At 35.6% G+C, this 27,078-nt stretch overlaps 1 protein-coding gene across 7 annotated transcripts in view; it reads left to right on the top strand.

The window, feature by feature from the left end:
• Positions 1-27,078, top strand: part of COL14A1 (collagen type XIV alpha 1 chain) — a 122,437-nt gene that overhangs the window by 52,390 nt on the left and 42,969 nt on the right. For 5 of the 7 annotated variants that reach the window (XR_003397740.1, XM_026842177.1, XM_026842181.1 and 2 more), the window contains 17 exons: positions 1,426-1,558; positions 2,713-2,784; positions 3,567-3,718; positions 7,454-7,583; positions 8,628-8,750; positions 10,158-10,307; positions 10,958-11,074; positions 12,932-13,078; positions 15,426-15,500; positions 16,831-16,970; positions 18,129-18,252; positions 19,306-19,449; positions 21,403-21,567; positions 23,058-23,096; positions 23,313-23,451; positions 25,776-25,918; positions 26,909-27,018. Coding sequence is in view for 6 of the 7 variants with exons in the window: in XM_026842177.1 (XP_026697978.1) it covers positions 1,426-1,558; positions 2,713-2,784; positions 3,567-3,718; positions 7,454-7,583; positions 8,628-8,750; positions 10,158-10,307; positions 10,958-11,074; positions 12,932-13,078; positions 15,426-15,500; positions 16,831-16,970; positions 18,129-18,252; positions 19,306-19,449; positions 21,403-21,567; positions 23,058-23,096; positions 23,313-23,451; positions 25,776-25,918; positions 26,909-27,018 (2,103 nt within the window). In the remaining variant the exon portion in view is untranslated. The remainder of the gene's footprint in view (positions 1-1,425; positions 1,559-2,712; positions 2,785-3,566; positions 3,719-7,453; positions 7,584-8,627; positions 8,751-10,157; positions 10,308-10,957; positions 11,075-12,931; positions 13,079-15,425; positions 15,501-16,830; positions 16,971-18,128; positions 18,253-19,305; positions 19,450-21,402; positions 21,568-23,057; positions 23,097-23,312; positions 23,452-25,775; positions 25,919-26,908; positions 27,019-27,078) is intronic. The other 2 variants (XM_026842178.1, XM_026842182.1) reach the window with 1 other exon arrangement.

A 27,078-nucleotide genomic window follows, 5' to 3' on the forward strand; every position in this document is an offset into this window, starting at 1 on the left:
TTTGTGGGGTTTTTCTGTAGTCTTCTCTGTGGGGTAAAATAGCAAGGAGTGGAGAGTCATGGAAGTTACGCTTCAGAAAGTATTCTGTAGTTATGTGTGAGATAGTAACTATGTATAGATATTTTATAATGATTTGATACACAACTAGAGGCTCTGGGGAACTGGAGAAGAAGGTATTACTTATACCTATTTAGTATCCAGCTAGACTCACTCAAGCTTGTTTCTGAAATTTTCCCAAGAAAATCTGTGCCGGAAAGTGTGTAGCATGGAATGCTAATTCATTGCTGGATAGTTGTAGAAGGCATGGCCCCAACTTATATCTTTCTGTTTTTGTCCTCTGTATCTGAGTTCAGAAAGTCTGTGATTGTTTTATGGGTCCCTCTTCCCCATGACCAACTCAGGAAATATCCTGTGGTAATTAAAATAATAAAGTGTGATTCACTGTTTGTTAACTGCTGTAGTAGATTTTATGAAGCTCATATCAATTTTTAAATTTCTATTATACGTCTTACTTTGATTCTTTTTGTACAATAGCCACATTAAAAATTTGCCAATGTTAACGTCTGAAAAGGTTGTTTTACTGTAATATCTGTCTATGTAACCTAAAAGCTATTACCCAAACCAGTCAGCCATTTCACCAAAATTACTGCTTAGGCTCCTTGTGTTCTGCTTTGCCGTCCCTTTAGCTCCAACTTCTACCCATCTCTTGATCCAATCTGTTGATACCAAATCTGTTGATTGCATTTTCAATAAAATACAGGAAACACACAAAAATCTGAAGTGAAACCTTCTTCTTACAGTTAACATTGCACATGTGAATCTTCTGCTTCTGTCATAGGTAGAAATAAGGAAAATAGTTACTAAAAACATCACACCATATAGCAAACTTCTCTGTAGCACATCTCTAATCCTCAAGTTTGCAGCAAATGTGCTTTCAAGTTGCATTCAGATGTGTGGAACTGTAACTCAGATTATAATTCTGGTATAGAAACAGCATTTTTTAAGGATGTGGAGATGCTGAATGCATTTGTCATAACAGTGCTTTAATGATAGAAATATGGATGAAAGTTAATCTACCCTGTTATGTTGCTTTCATTAATTAATGTTTTGGATTTTAGTGATTTTCAAATGAAATGCACATGGTCAGCTTTAGTAATTAATTAGTTGTGGGTAAAAGTGTAAGACTACACGTTGAACTAATCAATCTAGCCACAAAAGAATAAATAAATTTTAACTATTCTTAACAGTGTTTTTTTCCAGATGTACTCTGTGATATTTTTTTGTTTCAACATAACTAATAAATTCTTTGGGCAGATGTAAGTGTAGATTTCATATATTTTAAAGAAGAATCCATTTTCCTTCTTTCAGTCAATTCATATAAATTAAATGCAGAACTGATTTTCTTTAATCTTGCTTGTTACTTAGGTTGTCATAAATGGAGACACAGACAGTCATGTTATTGAGGGTTTGTTGCCCAACACAGAATATGAAGTTTCTTTGCTGGCAGTTTTTGATGATGAAAGTGAAAGTGAAGTTGTTGCTGTTCTTGGAGCTACATGTAAGACAAACTCTTGACTAATTTTTAGAAACGTTTAAGTGATTTAAATGTAATACATATATCTTATAATATAGTCCATCTTTGGGTAGCTATATTATTCAAGTATGTGGTGGTTTAGTACCAGGCTTTACTGACTGTATTATTTGCATTTCCTATTTAATATTATGTGGTAAATGACATTGAATCAAAATGATGGTTTGACTCCCCATCTGAGCTGTAGTATTAATAACCTTTGTATCTGGGTAGATATTCTTCCATCCCACATTTCAATATTTAGTCTTTGAATAGAGTTCCTTATGAGAAGGTGTATTAGATTTGGGGGCTGTGTGTGTGTAAATGTTTTAAAGTAACTAATTTGCAAGTATTTTATTTGTTTTGCATTTACAGTATACTCTTTTCTTTCTTATTTATGTAATTTATACTCACTAGAGGTGAATTCACTCTTGGCTGAAATAGTGGTCCAAAAAGCTTACTCAGGCATCCTGTGACATTAACATGGAATAACAAAGATAAAACTTGAAAATCACATACAATGTATTTTAGACTTCATAATCGAAATGGTGGCTAGCATTTCCGGTAGATTGATCAATCCATTTTCTTTTTATGGATAATGACCTGGTTAAGTAAACAACTATATTTTTCATCTGTAAATTAAAAAAAACCTTATTTGATTCTTAGTAATTTAATTGCAGGCTTAATCTTGGCACTTCTGTTAAGACAAGAAGCCCTTATGCATCCAGGTGATGATGATGTAGTCCAGTGTTGCTGAGTGTACTTTCTGGATTTTACTTGGACAGAAGTGAAGCACCCTTAAAAAGCTTTCAATTTAATTAATCTGACAGCCTTAATAAATGCTCAAAGTGGAAGTCATTATGCAGAATTCATCCAGAAATGTGGGAAACTATATGCATTCTTATGTAATCGTACAGTTTATAATTATGTTCTAGCTGTAGATCTAAGTGATAATCGTGCAAATATATGTGCCTAAAGTAAACTAAATGAATAGTTCCCTTGTAGTCCCTAAAATGCCTGAAGTGTGTGGGATACTTGTAGGTGTGAGCACATAGTTTCATTGTCATAGTTAGAAATACAAGATAAATACTGTGATTTCCATGTCTTGTTGAATTGTTAGTGAGCTGAGTGTTGTTTTTCAGTTGCAAAGACAACCACGATACCTACCACGGTGACTACTACCAGTACCACATCTTCTAAGCCCACCACAGCAGGTAAACAGAGCAAACATCAACAGTTTAAATGCTGAATGCAAAGCGCTGAGGTTCTCCACAAGCACACCCAGATCTAGGGACAGGAATCTGTGATATTACTGAGGAGCTGATAACCCCAGTTCCTGATGGTCCCTGTGGTCAGCACACTGCCATGGCAGATCTTGTGGAAGTGCAGACCCCAGGCAAGGGACATCACTGGTGAAAGGTGCACACTGTCGTGCTCCTGCACTACCCTTTGCGTGTGCCACGTCTGGATGGGGAACCACCTGTAACAGTGCAGGGACTCTGAATCATACCAGCAATATTATATAGGAATACAGAAACTAATTTGGAAAATTCAGCTCTCTTTTCTCTTTTCCTTTATAAATATGAGCTTGGAAACTCTTCACAAATCTCTTTAGTTTTGAGTGTTCTGTTTGTTTTCCCTGGAATTAGAAAACTGACTTATAAAGAACAATGATTCCTGATTTTTTTCTCTTCTGTAGCATTCGCTACAGTAGAGCTTTGGTTATTCTGAAGCTCCAGAAGACGAGTAATATAAACAAAGCAGATGGGGTAATATATGCTAATGGCAGTATAGGATAATATTATTTTATTAAATGGTTAAAGTTTTTATGTTATTGAGTCCAAGTATGACTGAACTATATGGGTTTGCTCCCACTCATGGATCTACAGACCCACCGTGACTTCAGTAGAGGTTGCAGCTACTTGGTGATAATTAGCACAATTTTAAATCTAAAATTAGAGTTGAGAAAATATTAATTAAATATTTTTGGCTTTAGTTTTTCGAACAGGAATCAGAAACCTTGTTATAGATGATGAAACAACCTCAAGTCTGAGGGTGATATGGGACATTTCAGATTACAACATTCAGCAGTTCAGAGTGACCTATCTCACTGCGAAAGGTGACCGTGCTGAGGAAGCGGTAAGAATGGTCTGTATGGGTTTTGTGAATGGCTTCATCAGCTTGAAAAGTTTGTTTAATAATTGTTAAGGCATGGTCTCTCCTTATGGCACTCCTGTTGCAATTAGTAAAAGATCAATGTTCAAAGTTTTAATCATATAGCACCTGTTGCACTGCAGACAAAAGCAGTCAAATGTAAGATCATGGCCCAGTCACACAGATGTTTGTCCTCTTTTTTCTGTATTTTAAAATTTGTTTAAGTTTTGGGGATCTTTTTTGTTCATTGTTTTTGTGGTTTTTGTTTTTTTTTTTTTTACTTCTAGGCCTTTTTCTATCCTGTGATTGTGTTTTAACAACTCTTAAATGCTTGTACAGAACAATCTTAAGTAATTCTTTTTTCCTTCAGCAATTTTGCTCATTCTCTAAAATTCTAATTTTATGCTAAAGCAATGTAATTAAAGTTAAAGTACAGAGTTTTTGAACTGCTTGTTAACCTGAACGTGTCACAATAATGACAGCACATTTTAATTTAAATGTCTAACAATATTATTTTTCTAATACCGTGGGATGATCGAAATTAAAATTGTCTTACACAAAACAACTTTCTGGTGATCAAGATTCTGGAAAATATTTGAAAGAATGAAGAGTACTACATGTACTCTTTTGTGTGTATGGCAAATAATTAAAAAAAAAAAAGAAGCCCTAGCTGTATTATTTTAGGATTTCACAGTTTTTGAGATAATTTCAGAGTTCTGTGAGACCAAGTGGTGGGTTTTTGTTGTTGTTGTTGTTGTTTTTTGGGTTTTTTTTTTTTTAAAGAAAAAATCTTAGTGTTGCAGTGCTTGGTTTCCACAAAAATTAAGTTATAAAATTTTGAGCCAGTTCTATGTAGATACATTTAAGAGATTAAATTGTATAGTTCGAGGTGATTTTCTTAGTATATAGTTCAGAATGCAAAAATATTCCCTGTATCTCCTTCTGTCTGTCATGTGACTGACTTCTGTTCATTGAACAGCTATATTGAACACATGGGATATTCTTTTTCATATCTAGCAGTTGACATTTTTAGCCCTATATCAGTATATATAAATAAAAAATATTAAAAGGAGTTAGTTGAATAATCTTTTTGTTCTTTTTGCTAGAAAAATTTGAATCAGTCTTTTTTTTTTTTTTTCATTTTGATTTCATTCATCTTTTGTGAGACCGTGATAGAAAATTGCTTTTTAGCCATTTCTTTTGGCTATAATGTGAAAAAGAACTTTCAATGTAGTGCTTTCCTTTTGGACTGGAAAACATGCTTTATGAATTTACCTCAACTATATGATAGTATTGTATATAATACATTGGAAAACTTGCACAGCATAATGGCACAAATGGTACTGTTCTTCTCACAATAACTCAAAGTTTCTGAAATTCACATCCCAGATTTACTGTTTCTGTTCTGGGAAGCTTAATCAAATTCAGTTGGATGATATAAATGTAGTTCTGTTTTAGTATTCAACAGCCATTATTTTAAAAGGAAATTAAAACTATAGAAAATGTATGAAAATTCTGGCTATCAGAAGGAAATTAGAGTCGACTCAAAAGCTCATTAAAAATTATAAAATTGTAAGATTAAGTAGGTATCTTGACTCTACTTCTGCAAATTATTTAATTTTAAGTACACTCTAAAGTCTTACTATTTTTGGACACAATTCAGCAAACAAATAACATGTGTTTCATCTTTGAAATTAATAATGTGCTTAAATACTGAATAAGGAATAATGTAAGATTATACTTAAAATTAAGCACATTCTAACCAGAAGGAATGTATTTTATCATGTGGCTTCAAGCACCTGAGAGGTGCAACACAGATGTCAATAAAACGACACAGATGTTCAATTTTTAGGGGAGTGTTTATATGGTGAAGTACATTTCTTAAGCAGAACCCAAAGGTTTTGTGGAATTTGGACTTGAATATTCTATAACGTGACAATTCTGCGGTGGACACTTAAGTTTTTTGGCTCTGATTTCAGTGATATAAATTTCAGTTACTCCTCCCTTTCCATAGAAATATTATAAGCTTTTTAATCCTTGATGCAATTGACTGAAAATCAAGGACTGGAAAACGTAATAGAATACTTTCCACTATAGAAGGGTCAAGCACTAAATGGCATGTATGTTCTTGGGTGTGCTGTACGTACTGGAAGGATCACATTATTTTTCTTCCTTAAAACCGAGAATGTTTCTCACTCCTGAAAACTATGTTGTTCTGTAGAAGATCTCTGATGAGAACATGTGGAAAAGAGAGAGTTCTCAATGCTTGCATCCTCGCTCCTAAAAAAACCAAAGTTAGTTGTTCTTTCTTCAGAAACTTGGTTTGTGTTTTATGTGTGGAAGAGTTTAGCATGAGAATCTTTCATGCACATGTATTTAGAAGATTTGGGTCAGTTTTGATCAATGAATGAAGTACTTTTTTGACAGGTCTCAACACCTGGGTGTGCTAAATTAATTTCCTTCTGTGTATCACTTGCTAAAATTACAAGTAGTTTGAACGTATCCTGGAGCATTAAAACTGATGAGAGCTTTCTTGTCTTCAGAAAGTTTTGCTCTGCCATCATTACATGCATCAGTCTTCTTTGAAACAACAAAACACTTCTAGGCTCAGTTTCTGCCTTTTCCCCTTGAGTTTAAAGAGATTATAGGTCTTTCAACTTGCTAAATATGTGCAGTTGCTGGCTCAGGTGATAGATTCACACAATGGACATGGGCCAGGGAGGATCCAAAATACGAGGTTGGACAACAATGTCACTTCAGAGCACAGGTGCAGGAAACATAGGTTGTTTATCTTTCTTACCATGTCATGTGCTAGATAGCTCTCATTCAGGCTTTGGAGACTCTCTGAGATTAAAATTTTACTGACAAGTTAAAAGATTGCAAGGCTTTATTTGGGCACCTCTAGCACCACTATTGTGATACTAGTTTTTGAGGCTATGGATAAAAATACAGTAATTGATTGAAGAGTTTCAGAAGTAGCTGCTTATGGGAAACCTTGTAAGTATTAAAAGAAGCAGTTCTTAGTTCAGCAGGTTGAAACATTTGTTCTGGTGCATCCAAAACGACCTGGAGGGATTTTCACAGCTTCTCTCCTTCTGTTGGGCTTCTGCTCCACATCTTCCATGTTTCGTGGCAGTTTGGGATTCTCTGCTATTTGTGGGATGTACTCCTACTTTCTCTCCTAAATAACTACCTTAATTTCCTTGTCCCCAGTCTAGATGCAGATGGGATAAACATTCTTGCTTGCTCAGTTCATGTTTCCCAATCTCTTTAATTCATTTTCCTATCTCCCAGGGAAGGGTGATTTTCTGTCTCTGAAGAACATAACAATCAACCTTTATTAATGGCCATAGCTTTGGACAATCATACTCATGTCAAGAATAAACACAACAAGAGGATTTATTTTGCCTCTACAGTTTGTTTTTTAAGTAGTAAACATTCACATACTACCAGTGGTTTATGGAGCTGTAGTAGCTCACAGGTTTAATATAAAACTGTGTTATCCCATAGGCATATCCTCCTTTGTATTTTACTCGGGTATAATTAGTAGATCTGTTAAAAGGGTGAATAATTTAATTATTTTATTTTACCATAGAACATCAAAAATATTTAAAAATGCAAGCTATATAGCAGTACTAGTGGAATGTGGTGTCAGAGATCAAGTAAGATGTAAAAAAGTTTTGGTCCCAGGCATTAAGCTTGATTGTTTCTGGTTTTATGACCATCCAGGTAATGGTGCCTGGGAGACAAAACACACTTCTGCTTCAGCCTCTGCTGTCTGATACGGAATACAAAGTTACTATCACTCCCATCTATTCTGATGGGGAAGGAGTCAGTGTCTCAGCTCCAGGCAAAACTCGTAAGTACAAACTTTCTGCTTGTCTTTGGCCAGGATATGCATGAAGAAAGGCTTACACTTTTGGCCTTTTTTTCCTTGACTGTAGTAATGTGTTTCAGTATAAACGAAGGTTTATTTTACATGACTTATATGACTTGACCTTTTATATTAATCTCAATTTATTTATAAATAATGGGTGGCTGCTAATTGATGAATTGTATGTTACATTCAAATACTGTGAGTTTGCAGAAACTTGTTGAGTAATAAAGCTGGTAAGCCCTTGATAGATAGCCCAACAAGGACCAGCCAACTAATGTAGAAAATAAAGTAAACAATGTCTGCTGGGATAGTATCAAACCAACCATTATACTGTTAGATTTTCTTTTGTGTGAGATCATTACTTCCTAAAGGTCATTTGAAATGCTGCTGAACTTTTTCTGTGTTTGTGTTATCTCTACATTTCTGACCAAGCACCAGAAGATTACTCAGCTGTAGTTTTAAGTTTCCTCTCTACTGTATATTGGCAAAAAATCATCTTATTGTGCACAGCTAGTCATGATAGTATAATTTTATTGAATTATTCTCCTAATTTACATAATTTGTGCCTAAATTGAAATGCTATTCATTCAGACACTTAAATCACTTGTAAATCATTCCTTTCATTTCATTTGATAGTGTTAAGTGTTCACAAGATCATGATATATACATTAAAAACTAGTGCACTTGAAAGAAACTATGTAAATGAAAGATAATTATCTCTGAATTGTCTTACATTTTTAAATAAATGTAAGGACAAAGTTGGGAATTAATTTGAAAATTCATTGTTAGTTGAACAAAGTTTGTAATTAATCCTTGGTATAACTTGGTATAACATTCTTAAATATATCAACATTATTTCACTCATGTAATGCCAAGGATGAATGTGATAAAAGGCTTTCATCCTGACAATTTACCTGTAAATCTGAGAGTACTGGGTATTGCACTATTTTCATGTGCATGCCTTGAGTTTTATGCATGTACTTGTATGAGATAAACTTGTAAAAGCTCAGTTTGGTTTCCTTTTAGTACCCCTGTCTGCTCCTAGAAATTTACGTGTCTCAGATGAATGGTACAACAGACTACGTATCAGTTGGGATGCCCCGCCATCACCAACAATGGGATACAGAATTGTCTACAAACCTATCAACAGTGAGTTTTTAAACTGGGTTTTTTTTTGGTAATTTGTTTTTGATTGTACAATATCTTGACATCCTCTTTTGCTGAATTTTGTACTTGAATCTAACAGTTGCAGTTACAACCCTGAAAGTACTATAAACTTGGTTGTCTCAGGTTTTGAATATAAAAGTTTCATAGTCACAGAATGATGCAGGTTGAAAGGGATATTTGGAGGTTGTCTGGTCGAACTCCTTTATCAAAACAGGGCCAACTTGGAACAGGTTTTGCTGGACCTTGTCCAATTGAGTCTGTAATATCTCCAAGGATGGAGATTTCAAAACCTCCCTAAGCATGTGTTTTGGTTTTTGACTACCTGCACCATGAAATTGTCTTTCCTAATATCTAATCAAAATTTCCTGTGTTGCAAATTTTGTCTGTTTTCTCTTACCGTCTTACTGTTTGCCTCAGAAGACATTCCATCTCTGTCTTCTCTACCTGCTCACATTAGGTAGGTATGCACAGCAGTAAGATTCCTCCTTAGACTTCCCATCTTAAGGCTGATAAAACCCAACTCTTTCAGTCTGTCCTTTCATGTCATTTTACCATGACTCACTGTTTCAGAGACTATCTTTGCTTTCTTCCTGTTCCTTTCTTCTATGTTCTCCTACTCTTCAACTTATCTCCCCTCACTATACAAAGTTTTAGTTTCTTTGACTTTTACTCCCACGCTACACTTCACAAATACTTCACATTTTATTCATTGCCTGTTTTGTCTGTGCTGCATTCTTTGCTCACCTGCACATTGCAGCTAGACAAAACACCCAAACTCCAAATTTCTTTAGAAAAATATGGTCCTCTATTGAGAGTAAAACACAAATGTGTGACCGTTAAGGGTCTAAAATACTGTCCAAGGACTGCTGCCTGGTTTCTGAAGTATATCCAGAACAACTGAGAGAAGTGACAAAGGAGTTGTTTACAGTTTTGATTTGTGAAAGTTTTATTCTTTTCTATTTTCATTATCATTTTTGTACAGTGTTAAATGATGCTGTTGTATAAGAACCCCTTAGGGACTGTATCGCTGGCTGGCATCTGCTGTCCCCCCTGTTGGTCCTGGCACACCATCAAGCTGAGGAGAATTTTGGCTGCCTATTTAGGGAGTAGTAAGTAGTAAGTCACTGAAGCAGAACAAAAGGGTCTTAACAGATGCCAGTGTCTAGCCCTGCCCAAATAAATCCTGCTGCTAAATTTCTCAAGTGTTGTGGCTTCTATCTGTGCAAGGACTGAGCAGAGTGTCTTTGTTTTTGTGTATGGTAAAAAAAAAAAAGGGAAGAAAAATAGCAGTAACTTTAGGAGCACATGTAATTTTGGATGTGTCTTAAGATTTAACTACCTGCTAATTCAATGGATGAGCAAATGATTTTCTTATTTATTTTTTTTCAGTTCCTGGTCCTGCACTGGAGACCTTTGTAGGGGATGATATTAATACCATTCTCATTCTAAATCTCTTCAGTGGAACGGAGTACAGTGTTAAAGTATTTGCTTCATACTCAACAGGCTTCAGTGATGCCCTAACAGGCATAGCCAAAACCTGTAAGAAAGATTTCATGCTGTTCAGATCTCTTCTGGATGTTTTTTTGCTATAGCTATGGCTTTGTGCAGTTTCCTGAATAAATTTTCACATGGAAGACTTTCTCAGCTGTGTGCAAATTGATTTATTGAAATAAAAGTCTCTTTATCAGACTATATCAGGCTTTAAAATAATCTGCTGGACATTACCAAGACAGGGATCATAAAGCAGATATTATTATTTATCGGCGAAACATATTTGCCTAGTAGTAGATATAAATCTCCTTAATGGCAAGTCTATTTAGTCTTTTATTTCTAGCTCTCTCTATATAATATGATTTAGTTTTTATCAACATAAAGCTCAATTTTAAATCAGATTGTGACAGAAACATTGGCTTATAATGATATTTTTATACTTGTAGTAACTGAATTTTTAGCAGTGTTTATTATTTAGTCTTAATCAAATTGTTCAATCAAGAAGTTCCAAACTTTTGGTCTAAAGATTCACTTTTTTTTTCTTCCTGTTATGGAGTTTCTTGACTTTTTTAAAGCAGCTTTTGAAATTATTTGTTAACGACAAATTTGCACAAGTATTTCACTATAATTATTTTGTAATTTTTTCTTGTATGTCTTACCAGAGGCACAAATCTAATTTTCTGGTTTTTAATTTTCAGTGTACTTGGGTGTGACAAATTTGGATTCCTATCAAGTCCGCATGACTAGTCTCTGTGCTCAGTGGCAGCTTCACAGACATGCTACTGCATACAGGATAGTTATAGAATCACTTGTGGGTAAGTTACTAAATCATTCAATATGCAGCTGCAGCCTAACCCAGGGAATTGAATTGTGTAAGTTAAGAAAATTTATGCAATTGAACATGTAGACTGGCTCCTGAAATACTGTAAATGATGGACAGAAGAGAGTTGTGTACACACTGAAAGTTTCAAGAGTAGAAGTAGCATCCCTGTCCTTTTATATCAAACAGATGTTGATAACTTGTCCTTTCTATGGGAGTGAGTTTTATCTGTCAATAGAATATAGGTAAGTACCTGAGTTTTTCACTGGTTTGAGGGACAGAAAATGGATAAAGGATGAACTGAATACACCTAAGATTGTAAATGTCATCAGCGATAGCTCTGTAGGATTAGGATGGATGTGAGAGGAAGGTGGTAGGGTAGGGAAGGCTCTGATTGAGTCCAGACCTTGTTCACAGAGTTGGAACAGTCTCCAATTTTGTCTGTTCTTATTCCGTTGATTGTTAATTTTAGCTTGTAGTAATGTTACTCATCTGGATAAACATGAGATATTTTTATGTGGCAACACATGGTATCTTGATGCTTTTAGCACTGACTGTGTAGAAGGTGAATTACAGCCTCTTCCGTTTCACTGATTCTCAGGTGTAGCCAGAAGTAGTTATGGACAAGTCACTATTTGTGCAGACTAACTTACTCTTATCCCCAGTAGACATCAGTGATCGTTTAAATGGTGACAAAAGCTTGGATAACTTGAGAGAAGGGCAGTTAATAACATTTAATGGGATCTATCAAAGGTATCATGAAAAATAATACTAATTTGGTTGCATAAAAATAACGACCTTTCTGTGGAATGGTAAATGGGTGGTGATACACTTTATTTGAAGGCCTGGAATACAAACAAACTGTTCAGAAAGCAGAGATCTTGGCTGGCACAAGACAGCACAGATTTCCTTCTCATCTGGGAGCTAGCCAACATTCTGCTTTCATCATACAGAACTGCCAGATTTGTTTTAGCTGAGCCAAAAGGGCCTAAATGTGAGCAGAACGAGCTAAAGTGTGAACAATCGCTTCTTATTAACATCTATCATGAAGAGTTTTGATTGTCAGATTGAGTGTGTGTCCCATTCAGGCAGTGATCAATTGTTTTTATACTATTATAACACCTCCTGATACGCATCAGGTGTTTTTTCCTTGGCAGCAAATGACTGTTTGGCATTTCTTGTATATACTCTGTAAAATGTGAGATCAGTTGCTTGTATTTCACTTCTTTCTGCTACAGATTATAAATTGTGCTGAAGGTTTTCTTACTATTATTAAAATATGCTTTATGCTATTTCCAGTACCTGCGCTTTTTCCATTGTCAACACGTTTTCCAGTTCAGAATTTAGCAGAATTAATTCTGGAATCCTTTAAATACTATTCCTTAACCAACTTGTTAAGTGTTTACTAGTGAAAGCTGGAATAGAATATCTAATCCAGTTTCTCTTGCAATTACTAAGCACATTACATACTCTGAGGACCATAAGCACAGAAAAGGGATGCCATAGAATTACATAATGCAACAATTACTCATTAGACTCTGATAATTTAGGGCCAGATCCAAAGCCCATTGATGACTGTTTTTACTAACTTCAGTGCATGGGGTGAAATTAATCTTTTTTCCTGCAGATGTCTGACACATTCCTCAGCTCCTACTTAATACGAAGGATTAAATGTTACAGAGACCTCTGCATAGAGGTGAATTTCCAGATATAAGGCAGCATGTAGTTTATTAATTTATGCCAACCACTTGCCCTTCATCTGCTGTCATGTCCCCTTCTTATTTCAGACTTAAATTACATTATTCAGTAAAACAGTAAAGGAATGTTTTAATGGTTTCTGTTATAATTCCAGATGGGAAAAAGCGAGAAGTAAATCTTGGTGGAGGGACGCCTAGACATTGTTTCTTTGAGCTGATGCCTGGAACTGAATATAAAATTAGTGTTCATACACAGCTTCAGGAGATAGAAGGCCCTGCTGTAAGCATCATGGAGACAACCTGTGAGTAAAATAGAACAGAGTTCAGCCAGCAGCAATAATGCTTGATTGCTTCTTGTGTTTTGCCCTTTGCCAACAGATGTGCTGTTCCTAGGCAGTTTCCTTTAATTGAGTTTTTAGTTTTTCAGCTACTTTGTGACTCCTGAAATGTAAGCCAATATATCTTGCTAACATTTTTTTTTTTCTTCTTCGTCCTGCTTTTCGTCTTGCTGGCTTTTATGATAACACCACAGAGGTGTGGGATTCTTACACAACTGCTGTGTCTTACTTGTGAAGTCACATTCACCGACTGTATTGGACTTCTTAATGAGAATGAAATAGGGAGGATAGTTTTATCTTTCTTCATAAAAAGTCCCACTAGGGGATACTCTGAAAATCTGGGACTTTGGGGAAAAGTATCCAGAAAAATTAAGCAAACAGAGAAACAGAGGAAGTTTTATAGCCTGCAGCTCTTGTTATTTAGTAAAATTCACCAGTGTCTGAATAATTTACAGTTAAATGAGGCCTTAATACCCAGTCTACTTATGTATTTTAAGACAAGCCAACCAACCAACATATTATTCTCAATAACAGAAGACAGGAAAAAAAGACCCTGCACAGCTGTTTGAGGGCAGGATCCTCTCATGAATTCAAAATACTGCAAAACAAAGTACAGCATGGATAGAGTGAATATTTTATTATCTTTTTTTCTTCAAGCCCACTTTCAATATCAGTGATACCCTTCTTCTCATACTGTATTACTACACACCACAATGCTGTTACCCTTCTCTAAGGATAGATAATGTTTATAATTTTTCTCTTCAAGTGAACATTCCCACACATGGTTTCACGTAGGAAAAACTTGCACCGGTGCATGACTCCACTTCTCACTTTTCCAGGGCTCATTCTCAGAGCAGTGAAGAACAAGCCAATCTTCTCCAGCTTTTTTGAGGAATGCATTTTGTGTGCTCTGCAGTTCAGGGAGTTAGGACACGTAAGGAAGAGCACACCTTGGTTTACATGTCCATTTGAGAAAGATAGTTTGTGATGCAGACAAATTGTTGTATCACCTCAGATGAAAACACTCTTCAAAGTGACCTTTACCTCTCTGGTGCTTAGAGAGCAGTCTTTCAAGTCATCTTAATGCAGTTATGACCCTTTCTAAATGAGTCTGGTCCTAGTCTGTGGATGGCCATGGAGGTCCAGGACATTAGTTTCTTGTAGGTGTTTCTGAGTCTTGGTGCTTTCTCTTGTTGGGGTTGGGAAAACCCACATCGTTTGCAGTGGGAGTCAACTTGGATGTGAACATGAGACTTGTTATGAATCCTGTTTGCACTAATCTTTCCCAAAGATACGTGCCCTTTCTGAAGTTGTCGTATCTAACCCTATCCATTGTCTATAAATGTAACATATAAGTAACAAGTATAGTCTTACTTGAAGGAATGATATTCTGTCACCTGTGTCTTCCTATGCTAATTGCATTGAAAAAAATTGGAAAAAATGCCCTTGAACGAAAGTGGAAGCTTTTCCTCAGATGCACTTGTGGAAGTCAACATATGTGCATGTTAACTCTGAGAATTCAGCCAAGACTGTATTTGAAAGGCACTAGATGAAGCTGTTGCATTCAGGAAAGCTGTCAATCAGTGATCATGTGTTCAGCTAGGTTTCTGGGAGGTTGTCATTGCAAAGCTTATTTTCAGGACAAGGATGAGACAGTTTTCAGAAACTCCATATAGTAACCTTAGTAGATATTGCTTCATGCAACAAATCCACAGCCCTATAGAGTTGTGGTTGGAACTCCATTTCTAGCTGGGTCAGGGTCTTCCACCAGAGTCAGGAAAATCTTAATCAGGGCAGGCTGTGATCTGGTCTGAGTGCAGGCACTAGTTTGCTTTTGTACCATCTCTTTGTATTTTGGATTGCAGGACTAATACCTTCTTCCTTCAAGGCTGTGTAGAGACCTACTTTCTATGACTAAGGACTTGTTGTGGTCAAAAAGGAAAAGGACACTGACCTTTTACAAAATGAATTATGGATACTAGATCAAGAATAGGGCTGTCACATAGTCTACTACACTGGGGAAACCCAAAAGGAGCAGTTCCAGTAGTAAATCAGTTGTATCTTTGTATCATTCACACTGAAATGCAGCCAATCAATTGCTCTGTAATAATACTATTCTTTTTCAGGTGGTCAGTAGAGGAGGACATTACATGCACATGTTCGTCTACATTTCTCTCCAACTGCATAACTAGTTGATTGTAGAGATAACAAATGTTAAATGTGGAGATGAGTAGAAAATGCTGTCTTTAATATGGATAAAATATATTGGGCTTTAAAGTATTTTTAAATATTCATTCCTTTTATCCTCCAGTACCATTTCCAACTCAACCTCCAACAACACCTTCAACACCACCTCCACCACCTACAATTCCTCCTGCAAAAGAGGGTAAGTGCTGCATGTGTAGATTAATAATAGTTTTAAGGTGTTGATGCAATGTTTTTTATGCTGCTGACACTATTGTAGACCTGTGGGGATCAGATTTCGAAATACATTTGTTACAGTGATACTGTTAAGGCAGCTGGCTTAAATTTAATGAGCCAAAAATCTGACATCATTATTGTATTGCTGAAATTTGCAGAAAGTAGTGTTAATATGTGTGAAATTTTCTTTTTCCAGAACTCCTAAACCGTACATATTTTGCAACTAAAGCAGATGTCCTAGGGTAATTAAACTTCTAAAGCATCATGATTTTAAAAAATATGTCTATTTTAGGTAATGAGAAAAGTGTTGGCAATGTTCACTCTCTTCTCTCTCTAAAACTTCCTTTTATTTATCATTTGAACACATAGTGTTTTATACAGTCTCATAAATATTTCTATGAGGGAAGCATTATTGCTGAAGACTGAGGGTCAAATCAGTCAACCTGAAGTCAGTGGACCAAACTGGTGTATATAATTGCTAATTTAGAAAATTAAGTCCACACCTTGTGATACTGCATAGCAGCAGATGTTTGGGTGTTTTTTAATCTAAGGAGTAATCAACAGAAAACAAGAAATACAGGTACATATCTTCCTGTGCCATTCTCTGGATTTGGATGAACATTTTTCTTCAAGATGAAATATGTTGAAAAGCATAACTTTTCTCTGAAACAGTTTGGTTTTAACCCCAAGCAGTAGACTTCAATTTTGCAGAGTGTGGCAGGTTCCCAGCTCCTTTGAAAGAGTGAACAACTTGTGTGAGCAGGTGTACAGCTCTGCAGGCCATTTTGCATAAGAGCACGCTGGAATAAGTTTAGATGGGGGAAACCTGTGTTGCTTGTAAATAGTCCAGTTAAAGCAGTGAGTATTAGGCAGTACAGAACTTAGGGTAACTGTTTGAATGGACTAGTTTTCCCACTGGGAACCTCCACAGTTGAGATTCTCTTATTTTGCTTACTGTGTCGTGCTAAGAGTCTGGGATTGTATAAGTTCATGTGTGACTTTGTTTAACAACCTAAATAAAAATTGAAATGGTTATCCAGATGTTAAAGAACCATTATGGACTTGAAGTATATTCTGTGATATAATCCATCAGTGTAGACCATTCACCCCTTGCAGAGCTCAGCTGATTCTACACCTCACTGATGTCAGTGCCATCAGGTCTGTTTCCTAAAGCAGTATTAATGAACATTAAACAAGAGCTTTTCATGACAGTGCATTTTTAAAAGTGTTTTATGAGATTTCATGAGGAGTTGAGGCATTACTCTAATTCCAAAATACCTGCTTTTCTTTCTTAGTGTGCAAAGCAGCCAAAGCTGATCTAGCATTCCTGGTGGATGGGTCATGGAGTATTGGAGATGACAATTTCAATAAAATAATTAGCTTTCTCTATAGCACTGTTGGAGCTCTGGATAAGATTGGTCCTGATGGAACGCAGGTAATCAACATGTAGAGAGGCAGAGGGCATATGGACTTGACAGGGTATTTTACACTAGCACCAGAAATGAAATGAATCAAAAAGTAATTGACATAATTTCACAGTTCTTTTGAAAATATAAACTGCTTTAGGACAGCATTTTTTTCAATATCTTCTTTTATGCACACCATATGGTGAAACTCATGATAGGAATTTTGCTAGCATGAAGGCTAAGTATCATTTCAGCCTCCTCTAAATCATTCTAATAAAGTTTAAGTTGTGTTAATATTTTTGGTATTGGTACTCACTGTGGTGTTTATTTCTAAATAAGCTAAAAATGGCACTGATAAGGAAAATTAAAGGTTTATTTAAAATCATATGCTTTACAGAATCTAAAGTGCTTGAAATAAAATACAGTATTTACAATGATTGTTCTATTTATGTATTTGTTTAAAGCAATGCTTGAATCTGCTCCAGAAAAGATTATTGACAAATATATTACTATTCTAAGTGTTATCTGTATAATATGCAATTTGAGAGAGCATTGAAAATTATTTTTAATTTGTCCAAACCCTGAAGAATGTTCAGTTTTTACTGTTTTTTGCTATGCGGCTATTTTTCCCAGAATATAGTCCATATGTTAACATATGTCAATAAATGTTTTGTGAGTTGTAGAGGTTTATGTTGAAATACAGGGTCTGAACTCATGTAGCATCATATTTGGGAGAGGCAATGTTTTGGAATATGTTCTTTCATCTTTCTTTTACTTGCTTCACTGTTGCTCCCGAACTTAGTTGCTTATGTGCAGCTATTAATTCATTGAGATTGAATAAATCCATGCAGTTCTTTGTGTGAGTAACTGTACATGTATGAGCAGCTGTGACTAGGATTTTGCTTTTGGGCTTGACTGAGAATGCTTTTGCCAAAGTGGGTATTACTTTTCTCATCCTGTTTGCTGCAAAAAGAAACCAGAAAGTGTTAGATGGTTGCCAAGGCTGCAAAGAGTAAAATTAAACTTTATTTAGTGAAAGCTTTTTAAAGAGAAAAAAATTCTGGCTTCAATTTAAGGACAAAGCAAAGTTACAAGATAAATCTTTGTTATAAATGCACTGATTCATTTACTTTTTGCTTATACACTGTGTGCTGCTTTAGTAATGAACACATCTTCTGTGTGCACAGGTGGCAATAATTCAGTTCAGTGATGATCCCAGGACAGAATTTAAATTGAATGCATACAAAACAAAAGAGACTCTTCTTGAAGCTATTCAGCAAATAGCCTACAAAGGAGGAAATACAAAGACAGGTGAGAAAGGTCATGATTGTGACCCAGATTTTCTCCCTGCTATTCTCTGTAAAGTTATTCTTTCCCATTTGCTAAGTGGTTTAATATATCAGTGCAGAATCAGTGAGAACATAGTTATCTCCACACTGAAGGTGAAAGGTTGGGCTTTGAAGTTAGAAAGTCTTCGTAATCTGCAGTTCACACCCTTCACCCTCTACTGCTGGGTATTTACCCCTCTGACCAACAGTGATGTCAAGGATCAGGGAAGAAGGGAGAGAGGCAACTAGGCAGAAGTGAATGACTTTGGCTATTGGGGAAAGTGGAATGGGGAGTAACATGAAATCAGCTTGGCAAGTGGAAAAGCAGGGGGAGAGAGAAGGTGGGAGGGAGTTTTCAGAGCATGTAGAAAATGGTGGGCAGAGAGGAGGGTCTGTTTGGTTATAACCCAGGGACGGTTAAGCCTCCGTGATATTTAAGACTGGGCTGGGGGAAGATGTCTGTTAGCTGTATGTAGTTGCATTTTAATTAATCCCTTAAAATAGTTCTCTGATGTGACAAAACTAAAGATGACTGCTGAAAGGGTTAAAAATCTCTTATAGTTGGAAACCATATGTTTTTTTATTCTCAGACTGCACAGAAGTTTCTTGCAGCTGTTGCATTGCATCCAATCTCAGTAGTATCAAAATAACATATTCTCCATTTACTCAAGAAAGTGCTACAATGGCACTTTCAGTTATTACCTGGACTGTGCTCTACGATCCAGTAAGGGAAGATTTTGTTCTCTCTAACTTGCACAAAATACCCTTTCTCACACATGTCATGTTCTTGATATTCACCTTCTGGACTGAAAGATGGATGGCTGAAGCCATCAAATTTTCAAAGGTTAGGGTCAAAATTAAACTTTTATAAATCTCTGTTTTAATAACCACAGAATGCAGTAATCTACAGACTACTTGGGATGCAAGAGGTTTATTTTTTGATCAATGATACATCAATGACATATGATATGGGAAGCCAATAGATATTGGATTTATGTCACAGTGAAAGTATGTTGTCGATTTTTTTCTGTTTCAGGCAAAGCCATTAAACATGCAAGAGAAGTTTTGTTTACTGGAGAGGCTGGCATGAGAAAGGGCATTCCAAAGGTTTTGGTTGTGATTACTGATGGACGATCACAGGATGATGTGAACAAAGTCTCCAGAGAAATGCAGCTAGATGGTAAAATGTGCAGTTTTAAGAAATATTCACAGTTTCCTTTTTCTTGTTAATTATAACTATGTAAGTGTGGGCATGAGATAAGTGTAACTTTTTCTTCAGGAAGACTTCCAAATTGAAAGAAAACAGACAGCAATTGCTGAGAAACTCAGAGACTAGGGTAGATTATGGATTTTTTTTTTTTGGTGTGTGTGATTAATGCTATTATTTTTCATTTGGTAGCAGTGTTAAAATCATGTAGTAGTCAATGAAATTGCTCCCATGATGAAGAATTTAGGGGGCATGATATGGAAAATCTGGACTGTCATCTATGAAGTGTAGTCTTGTGATTATCAGCAAACTGAACTGATTTGTTATCTATACAAGATGTCCTATGAAAATTCTTTCATATGTTCTTTTACTGGTTCTGATCTGCTCTCATGTTACACTGATTTCCTTTAGGAATTCTTTTTTAAACCACCAATTTTAGAGCTTTAAGCAGACACACAGTGTTGTGAGTCTAAGCATAAGAACTGAGTTAGTTGTAGAAATGTCTGATACTGAGGTGCCTCATGGAACAAAACTGAAGGATGGAAGAAAAAAGCTATCATCCTTTTAATGTGAGGAGATCTAAGAAGAAATGACATTTGTGCTTTTAGACTTCAGCAGCTATGAAGTTACCAGCGTATATTACTGATTCCTGAAACCCAGTGCAATCGTTGAGCTTGACTTTCTGCTTGTATTATTGCTAGATGCTTTATAAATAAAATCATAACAAAAATAAGGAGCATGCATCATTTGTTTTAAGTATCAGTCAAGAAAACCCCATATTTGTGAATAAATCGGAGTCTATATCTAAGCTGAACAAAAAAATTTTCAACTATCAGGTAAATCTTGCAGTTGCCTTATTAATTATTAAACTGGCCACAACCTCAAGAGGAGATGGCATATGGTGGGGGTTCAGTTGCTGACTGGGATGTGTCACCTTGGACAAATTACTTCCTCTCTCCCATTGCCTTTTGTGTATGTTGTATGGTTAGGCTACAGAATGGTTAGAGCAGGTACTGACTTGCATCTATGATAAAGACTGGCATGAGGAGGTGCTGATCCTGGATGAGACATGAAGATATTGTTATAATATATTTTCAAAGGGTTTTTTATGCTAAAAGCTCTGCAGAAGGTGATGAATGCCCCTGGGCCTCATTCGAAATTAAAGACAATATTGTTTGACTGGAGTAAATTTGGGACTGAGCCATGCAAGAACAGTATGTCCATTAATGATATTCAGCCTGATGTAGACAGGTTTTTTCTTTATCTTTTATGGAAAGAAAAATGCTGAAAAACTTTTAGCTGTCTACTTTGCTGCTCCTCGAGCATATAGGATACCGTTTCCTTTTAATTGAAATTTTTGAAGTCAGGCTCAAATTTTGAAATATATTTGTGCAGAATATATGGAACAGATTCAACCAGTGCAGTTAAGTTCCTGATGAAATGAGAATGCATTTATTGCAGTGTTCACTCATGAGGCAACAGTGGCTTGAAAACTCTGATTAATATATGGCACAGAACAAAATCTGTAAAAGGCCTACAGAAAATGAGTTTCTGTGCTTAGTATTTATGGTATACTTTATATGTGGATTTTTTTTATGTATTACAGTATAGCATTAAATTAGAAAAGCATTTAAACATATGCTAAAACTTTAAACTACTCAGTAGTCTTATATATCTTCAAGAAAACACTTAAACATTAACTTTAATTAACTCATTAAGCATAAGTAGCCAAAAGAAGTATCTCACAGAGAATGTGTTACCTTTATTTTAGATTATATACATGAATTGTCTTGTGTTATAGGATAATAATAAAGTTTCCACCATTGTATTTAATCAGGAAAGGAGACAGTGCAAATACAATTGTGTTCATATTGTATTTCCACTCTAAATGAATGACTCACAAGAGTGTTCTTTTTTGTTTTACAGGTTTCAGCTTTTTTGCTATTGGAGTAGCTGATGCTGACTATTCAGAGTTAGTTAATATTGGCAGCAAGCCCAGTGAAAGACATGTCTTCTTTGTGGATGACTTCGATGCCTTTACAAAGATTGAAGATGAGCTGATCACTTTTGTCTGTGAAACTGCATCAGCAAGTTAGCTATTTTTACATATATTTGCCTTTAAAATAATAAGTGCTAAATACTGGGGGGTTTGTAACTATTATTTTTCTATTAAGAGATATTCTTAATCTTTTAAACGTAATTTAATGCATATATTATCACTCTGTTATTTCCATAAAAGATTAAGGCAATGAAGGTGTTGTGACTTATAGTTAGTTATATAGTTATATAGTTTTATATATATAGTTATGTAGTTATATAGTTATGTAGTTATATATATAGTTATATAGTTAATAGTTCAGAATTTAGTAATAGAAATCTAATTATATTTTATTTTGTAGGCTACTTTAACTATCTGTAAGAGTAAAGATAGCTATATATTCATTATTACTCAAATTGCATGGTTAATTTATTAATGGACAGCTGAACATTAATGTATTATCAGAGAAAGTAGAAGAGTTGTAGCCTAAGGAAAAGCATAAAATATGCTCAAACTCTTTGAAATCTGTGATCTTCAGACTCTTTTAGAAAATGAAGGGAAACATTCTGGAACAACACCTAATGGTTAGAGGTGAATAATTCACATGCTTTTAGGTGTGTGCCCTCAATATGTTTCCTCATATATAAGCCAGGAAGTAGGCAGTGTATGGTGGATGTTAATAATTTGTGATAGTAAGGAGACCTTGTGCATAGGGCTGTGAGTTATCATAGCTGACAAACACAAATATGTTGCTTGTGTGTCCCATCAATACTTTGGTTTTAGCCATAAAATCTAACTTCAGTGGTAGAGAGAACTTTGAACGTTGACAATACTCAACAGTAGCATTTATTGGTCACTTATGCTTGTATTGTAGCAGTGATCTCTGATTATAAGTATCCTGGGGTGCCATATTTGACACCCTGTATATAGGCTTATTGATTTCCCAGGGCACTTTTCCTGGAAGATGTCAGTGTACTTTCTTCCCTGCCAGAAGGAAAACATAAACCAGATTTACAACTATTTAAAATGGGTGCACACATCTTAAGGACTGCATGCAATTCTGTTCTCTGTTTTTCATGAAAGTTATTGTGGAATTTGAAAAGGTGCCGAGAATGCCAGCTAAAGTAATTGAACTTGAGCTGGAGTTAGGCTGGAGAAGCTCACAAATAGAGAACCAGGGAGCACTTGGCTAAAACTCGGTACAAGACATACATTTTTACACAGCAGACAGTGATTTTGTTGCCACAAGAGGTTATGAAGGCAGGTTCATGGAAAGATTAGACAAATTAATAGACAACGGATCTATAAAAGGATATTATGTGGAACACACAGGGATGTACCCTTTAACATTTTTGCTACAACCCATGTGGATCCTGAGGAGCATCAACTGAATGGAGTAGAAAGCGGCCAGATTTGTATGCCCTTCCTAAACAGCATCTCCTTTTGATACTGTTGGGGATAGAGTACTGGGCTGAGTAGAACATTGGTCTGACCCAGTGGGACATCTCTTGTATCCTTAAATATATCTTTCCTTCTTTTCCAGCCTGCCCCTTGGTAGTTAAAGATGGCAACAATTTTGCAGGTACAGTATTTTTGTGTTCATTTTTGTTCCTGATTTATGGAAACATTTTCATTACTTGATTTTCACAATATTAGGCAATAAATTTCCCTTTATGCTAACAGCTGTTAAACAGATGGTGATTTGAAACTCTTTGATGCAACTGGCTTTGTCCTTTTTTTGTTCCTGTAATGTGGCATTAATTTAAATTAATTGAATGTATATTTTGATGCCTTCCAGGATTTAGAATGATGGAAATGTTTGGTTTGGTCGAAAAGGAGTTTTCAGCTGTGGAAGGAGTTTCAATGGAACCTGGTACATTTAATGTTTACCCATGTTACAGACTGCACAAGGATGCCTTGGTATCCCAGCCTACCAAGTATGTATTAACATATAAATAACCAAATACAATAATTAAAACATAATTAATTATAATAGAATATATTTCATTAAACATATGTAGATAATTCTCCAGTGCAGGAAATTATTCATTTCAGGGACCAGTATTTTCATGTCAAAAGAACAGAGATGCTACTGTATATCTACATTATGCTAATAAATAGAGTGTGTGGTGCCCTGAGTCAGTTTAGTTCAAAAGTAGCAGTTGTGGTAAAAGTAGGTAAGCCCACTGGCTATTTTGTGTTTCCCACATGATCCAGTTTCAGGCTTGTGCCAGGTTTCTAGCATTTATGTGCAGGCATGTGTCTGGGCAGATTCCAGTACGTAGTGTGTTGTGAAAGGTGCCTCTGGAGTGCAGGTTGAAGTCTGACAGAATGCAAAATGTCTTTGAAACAGGGGTCAGGATGAGAACATGCTTTAGCTGTCCTCAGTCACTTTCACTTCAGTCTATGTCTATTCATTGATTACAAAGGAAGATTATCTCCTTATGCTAAAACGAGTCTGTGTGAACACCGTCTACTACCTTTCTGGGAGACAGGACATAGTTCAGTCATGAGGACTGTGTCCTGGGAGAGATACAGAGGAGGCAGTGAAGAATCCTTCCATTGAACTTTTACAGTCATTCCTCAGAGATGAAGTGATGGAAACTTTCAATTTCTTCTATGAACAGTGTGTATGTTGTGTTTGGTTCCTCTCAGTGCAGTCCCCTGCTTTGTATTAAGTGGCACCAGAGAAAAGCAATGGCCCTGCTGGATTAAACATGGGGAGATGTAACAAAAAGTATTCTTTAGCTGAGATAAATAAGAAAGAAAAACAGTGGGAAATTGCTTTTAAGGTTCATATTAGATGTCATCTTGGTCTTTTGTGTGATTATCCTGTTGTGTCCCAGTTGGAGCTATACTTCTTGGAGCTGTTTCACATTCTCCATGTTTAAATTTCCTTCTCCGGGTCTAGATGGATTGGAATTTTCAGGGATTAACATTTCTTACTTCTTTTTCTGTTTCTTTCTAATCGAATCTGCTGCATTTATATGCTCTTGTCTATCTCCCACCTCAGCCTAATCTTACTGCTTCATTAGGCTTTCACTCCCTTTCGTGGCTCAGCGAATACTTTCTCTTGATGATCTACAGGTATGTCTGAATAATATAACTTGCTTTTGTTATCTCCTCTGTGCATCGCATGTCATTAATGTTTTTCTCTTTTCTGAGCAGTGTATCTCCAAACCTCATGTTTCCTCCTCCTTGCTTACCAAACTTTATTTCATTTGTGCTTTGTACAATGGGCATACTGTAAGGCTTTGTTCTTACACCTATTGAGTTACTTCACTCTCTATGGGAAATGTGCAGTGTAACATCACAGTTAATCATTCACAGACCACTGTGCAGAATATATTGGTTATACATCACATTTAACTCGTTTTCCAGCATGATTCGTGTCTATACATCTTATATGTGCCAGAAACACTTTATAAGGAATGGATTATATTTAGGGAAAAAAACTTATTCAGGCTTCTTTCAGATCCCTTTACTATGATATTAAGGAATCAGTCTAATTAACATTTTTAAAATACAGTCAGTTGTTTCAGAGATTTTTCCAAATGTCCCACTTTGGGATTTGGCAATGAAAGATAAAGTTAAATTTGAAGTACTAAATAACAAATTTATGAAATAGCATAAAATAACATACCTCTTTTATATCATAAACTTCCTCTCTCTTATGCAAACATTCTAGAAGAACAGACTGTATTTCTGTATGTGTGTTGTGTTTTGATTTCACTTTCTTATATATTGGTTTTGAAATGTATAAACTACATGCCCTATAATTTATAAAGCTACCTGTAACAGTCTCTGTCATTCCTAATTTTTATCCATTAGTGATTTAATGATGAAGGACATGTCTGCTGAGATGGGTCTTCCAAGCAACTTATATTTTCGTTGTCTGTTAAACCAGACAGTGGCAAAGGTCTCATGAGTGGCTACTATTTTTTTTAAAAGCTTTTAATATAATGAATTTCATCTTTACTTCAAACAGACTTCTGATTTGGTCTCCAAATGTTAAAAAAGTAAAAACATTTAAGGGCAATTTTGTAAATTTCTAGGGGAAAGATAACTTCTTTCTTCATAAGTACTCTATTGATAGGTATTAAGTTGGGTGGATTTTGAAAACACTTATTCATATTGCTTCTCAGTCTTGATTTCCAAAGAAATATACAGAGTAATAGAAAGTGTGTTAAGTGAATATCTGGTGAGTAAATTGCCAGATTTAAAATTTGTTTCAATATAAAAGACATTATTTCTCTTACAGGTATTTGCATCCTGAAGGTCTCCCTTCTGATTACACCATTACGTTTCTCTTTCGTATACTCCCTGACACACCTCAGGAGCCATTTGCTCTTTGGGAGATTTTAAATGAAGAATATGAACCACTGGTTGGAGTTATTTTAGATAGTATGTATTTTCTATTTTATCAGTGATTTTTTTCTTTAACTGTATAAATGATTCATTCCGTGTCTAGATTTATCGTTGTCAATGTTTTAATCTGCTGCCAGAACAACTACCTGAATCTGGAAGGTAATAGTCTCTAATGTATGCCTTTTAGATTTAATTTAACTGAGTTTAATTTGGAGTTAGAATCAAATTTTGAGTATGCTGCTCTAAACTGGGAGCAATAATACTGACATCCAAAGAGCTGTACTAGATGCAAATTGATGTAAGGGAGCTAATCCTTTGCTTTTAACATTTGCACTGCTCTGAATCTGGTTCTAATAGAATCTATCTTGATATATGCCAATTAAAACCTTGATATAGGTTCTAATAGAATCTATCTTGATATATGCCAGTGGTACTGACAGTATGGTATATGTAGAGTAAATGCAATCTGGTGGATAGCAGACTTGGAGCTGGAGACATGAACTCTTGACTCTTTTCATTTCTACTTAATTTGACTTCCACAACTGTAAAACAGGGATTATAATTTAGAAGGTTTTCATATTTACTGTTGAAGAAATGTAGATACTATGGTAGCTGTTCTTCATAGCTGCCAATTTTAAGAGATACATTAGTATTTATCTTTCTATCTTTCCTAGAACTTTTTAGATCTGTTCCTTGAAATAAGTGGGAATTAGGCATTTAGCTAGACTGAGGATCTGTGTGTCCTTTTCTTGTCCAAGTCCTATAGAGACTAGTGGGCAAGTAAGATCAGGTAGACATAGGTGACGTAGACTCCCAACTATGGGCCCATCCTTCCTGTCAAACCAGGAGAGAGCATTTCTCTGAGATAACTTGTTCCAGACCAGTATATCACTTATGAATGCATTTTAATAATATTTGATCTGACATCTGTGGTTGTCTTTGTTAAACACAATCTTGACCTTTTCAAATAATGTATCAGGCTTTTTCTTCCTCTAACACAGAACCCTTATTTTTATGCTCACACAGATGGCGGTAAAACTTTGACTTTCTTTAACTATGACTACAAAGGAGATTTTCAAACTGTGACTTTTGAAGGTCCTGAAATAAGAAAGATATTTTATGGGAGTTTTCATAAGGTTGGTAATGGTAAACACCCCCCACACCCCCCCCCAAAAAAAAAAAAAAAAAAAAAAACC

This window comes from Athene cunicularia, assembly GCF_003259725.1.
Source record: "Athene cunicularia isolate RWA chromosome 2 unlocalized genomic scaffold, athCun1 chr2_part1, whole genome shotgun sequence".
Taxonomy (NCBI): Eukaryota; Metazoa; Chordata; class Aves; order Strigiformes; family Strigidae; genus Athene; species Athene cunicularia.